The sequence below is a fragment of the Penaeus japonicus genome, unplaced genomic scaffold, assembly GCF_977035675.1.
Source record: "Penaeus japonicus unplaced genomic scaffold, GWHDUDI00000001_assembly GWHDUDI00000014, whole genome shotgun sequence".
NCBI lineage: Eukaryota > Metazoa > Arthropoda > Malacostraca > Decapoda > Penaeidae > Penaeus > Penaeus japonicus.
Genome location: NW_028234416.1, coordinates 17403132 through 17405631, shown reverse-complemented (window position 1 = coordinate 17405631; position 2500 = coordinate 17403132). Strand labels below are relative to the sequence as shown.

General features: G+C 34.1%; 1 protein-coding gene across 1 annotated transcript in view; it reads right to left on the bottom strand.

Moving 5' to 3' along the window:
• LOC122260218 (uncharacterized) overlaps nt 1-2500 on the bottom strand; it is a 22573-nt gene that overhangs the window by 1224 nt on the left and 18849 nt on the right. The window contains exons 10-11 of the mRNA XM_043027391.2: nt 2429-2500; nt 115-213 (exon numbers count right to left, since the gene is read on the bottom strand). The exon at nt 2429-2500 is cut by the window's right edge and continues 27 nt beyond it. Of these exons, the coding sequence (XP_042883325.2) occupies nt 115-213; nt 2429-2500 (171 nt within the window). The remainder of the gene's footprint in view (nt 1-114; nt 214-2428) is intronic.

Genomic DNA, 2500 nt, shown 5'->3' with positions numbered 1-2500 from the left:
ATGTACAACACTATCTAATAGGACCGCGGGGATAATCCATGATGCCTGACTGGGTCGTGATGAAGAAAAGTTTGAAGACCACTAGAAGCCCTAAGAAACCGTGACAGCCCTTACCGTCATGGTCCCTGACATTGAGGTCCGGGCAGCTCCAGAGCAGGGCCCTCACACAGTTGGCCTTGCGGTTGATGACAGCCCAGTGCATCGCCGTCTTGCCTGCAGAATAAGAGGGAGTGCAGCGGAAGGTTTAGTTCAAATGATCTGCAATTTCCATTATGATGAAGATGATGATAGAATAAATTGGCATGAAAGTCTCACTTCTAACCGGGTGATCTTATTGGTAAGTGTTGGTTCTGAGATTGTTAGTCGCATGGGATGTATTCATCCGCCACTGCACGCACAACAACATGGATTTAATTTCATATTTCAACAAAGGACATCAGTCTAACATATTTTCTAGACCACTTTTGTGATTGATATTTGGAAAAAATGCATTTGATTTGTTCGATCGCCATTAGAGAAAGTAAAAACAAACAAGAATAATATTCTTAAAATTCGGTCTTATGACTCCGCTTTATATATATATATAATATATACATATATATATATATATCTATACATATATATATATCTCTATATATATATATATATTATATATATAATATATATACATATATTATATATATGTATATATATGCACACACACACACACACACACACACACACACACACACACACACACACACACACACACACACACACACACACACACACACACACACACACATATATATATATATATATATATATATATATATATATATATATATATATATATATGTGTATATGTGTATTTTTTTTTATTATTTTTTTCGTATCTTTATTTTTGTTTTACTGAACACTTGCATATATACTGTACTTATCCTGGTGATAAGGTAATCTAGTGAACAGCTGGATACTATACAGTATATGAAGTGTAAATAGCAACATTACATCTGTGTAGAACCTTGCGAAACTTGGTATTACGTAATACACAATATAATATATATTTTTTCTTCCAAATGATAATGAACACATAAAATCATAATGCTGCCTTTTACTCAGCATGAGCTACCGATTACGCTTAGTTGCAAATTTAATGTGAATGATTTCAGTTAGAATGGGTTCTCAAAAATAGCACTGTTAACTCTCAGGAAGGGAAGAGGAGTAAAACATATGAGATTCAGCATTTAACGAACATTATTTTGCAACATTATTTTGCGTTTACTTTCACTATTTCTTTTATTTGGTCTGATGTCCAACCAAGCCAAACATAGGGTTTGGTGATTGTGACGAAATATTTAGTGATGAAGAGCCAGTCAAAAAGAGCGTTCAGCATTCCATTTGCGAAAGTATAGTTTGATATAGTCGATATATCTAATTAAAAAAATCAGAGAGAAACATTGTATCACAGCTACTAGTGAATTGCAGCAACATGTAAAGAAAGGCTGTCATTAAAAAGGCATTATATATTGAATGCTTTTCACAAAAGCATTATTCACTGACTGCAAATTACAAATTATCACAAATTACAGTGTTTTCACAAAACTGCGAGCCTTGGATAAAAGGTGGACGAACATAAGATATTTACGTATATTAGATGCATATGTTATCTGTGTGACTTTGTGGATGACCGCCAGAGGGAATCGATAATCCATATAATTTAAGAGTTTATATCTGTTTACCTGATATACTAATATGCACAATGCTCAGTAATCTACAATGTTATCAAAACTACACCTGAAATTGAGATTCAGGAATAGGTCACACCGAAGACGAAATTCTCGCACGAATACCGTGAATGTACAGCATGTAATAAAAGGTTCTATGAGTAGAGCAACGCATCTTATTAATACATTTTCTCTCGCGAAAGTTGACGCTGCGTTTTCTTTGGCATGGATATTTTTTCTTGTCTTTATGGTAGGAGTGGAGGTGGTGATTCCTCTTTTTTTGCGGGGACTGTTCTATTTTTTTTGTATCATTATTTTTAACTGCATTATCATTAGTGTATTTAGGGTTATTATCATTATTTTTTTTTATTTTGACGTTGTCGTTGTATTGAAATTATTTCTTATAATTATTTTCATTGTTATTATAAACATTGGTAACATTACTCGTATTGCTACTGAAATTATTATCATTATCATTATTCTTATCAACGTTATTGTTATTATCATTATCATCATCATCATCATCATCATCAATATCATCATTATAATCATCATTGTTACTATTATCATTATTATCATTACAACAGCTTATCCTTCTTATTAAAGACAACGCTGCAAGCATAATGCACATCCCCGATCAGAGGAAATGACGAATCTACAACACAACCGCCGAGCGAGTAAAGTCAGCGACAGAAGAAGCAAGATTGGAAGCCTCGGATAACCTGTGTGTTCCTGGAGATTCGGGTTCGCCGTCGCGTTGACCAGCAGGGTAATGAGGTCGACGTTTCCTTTCT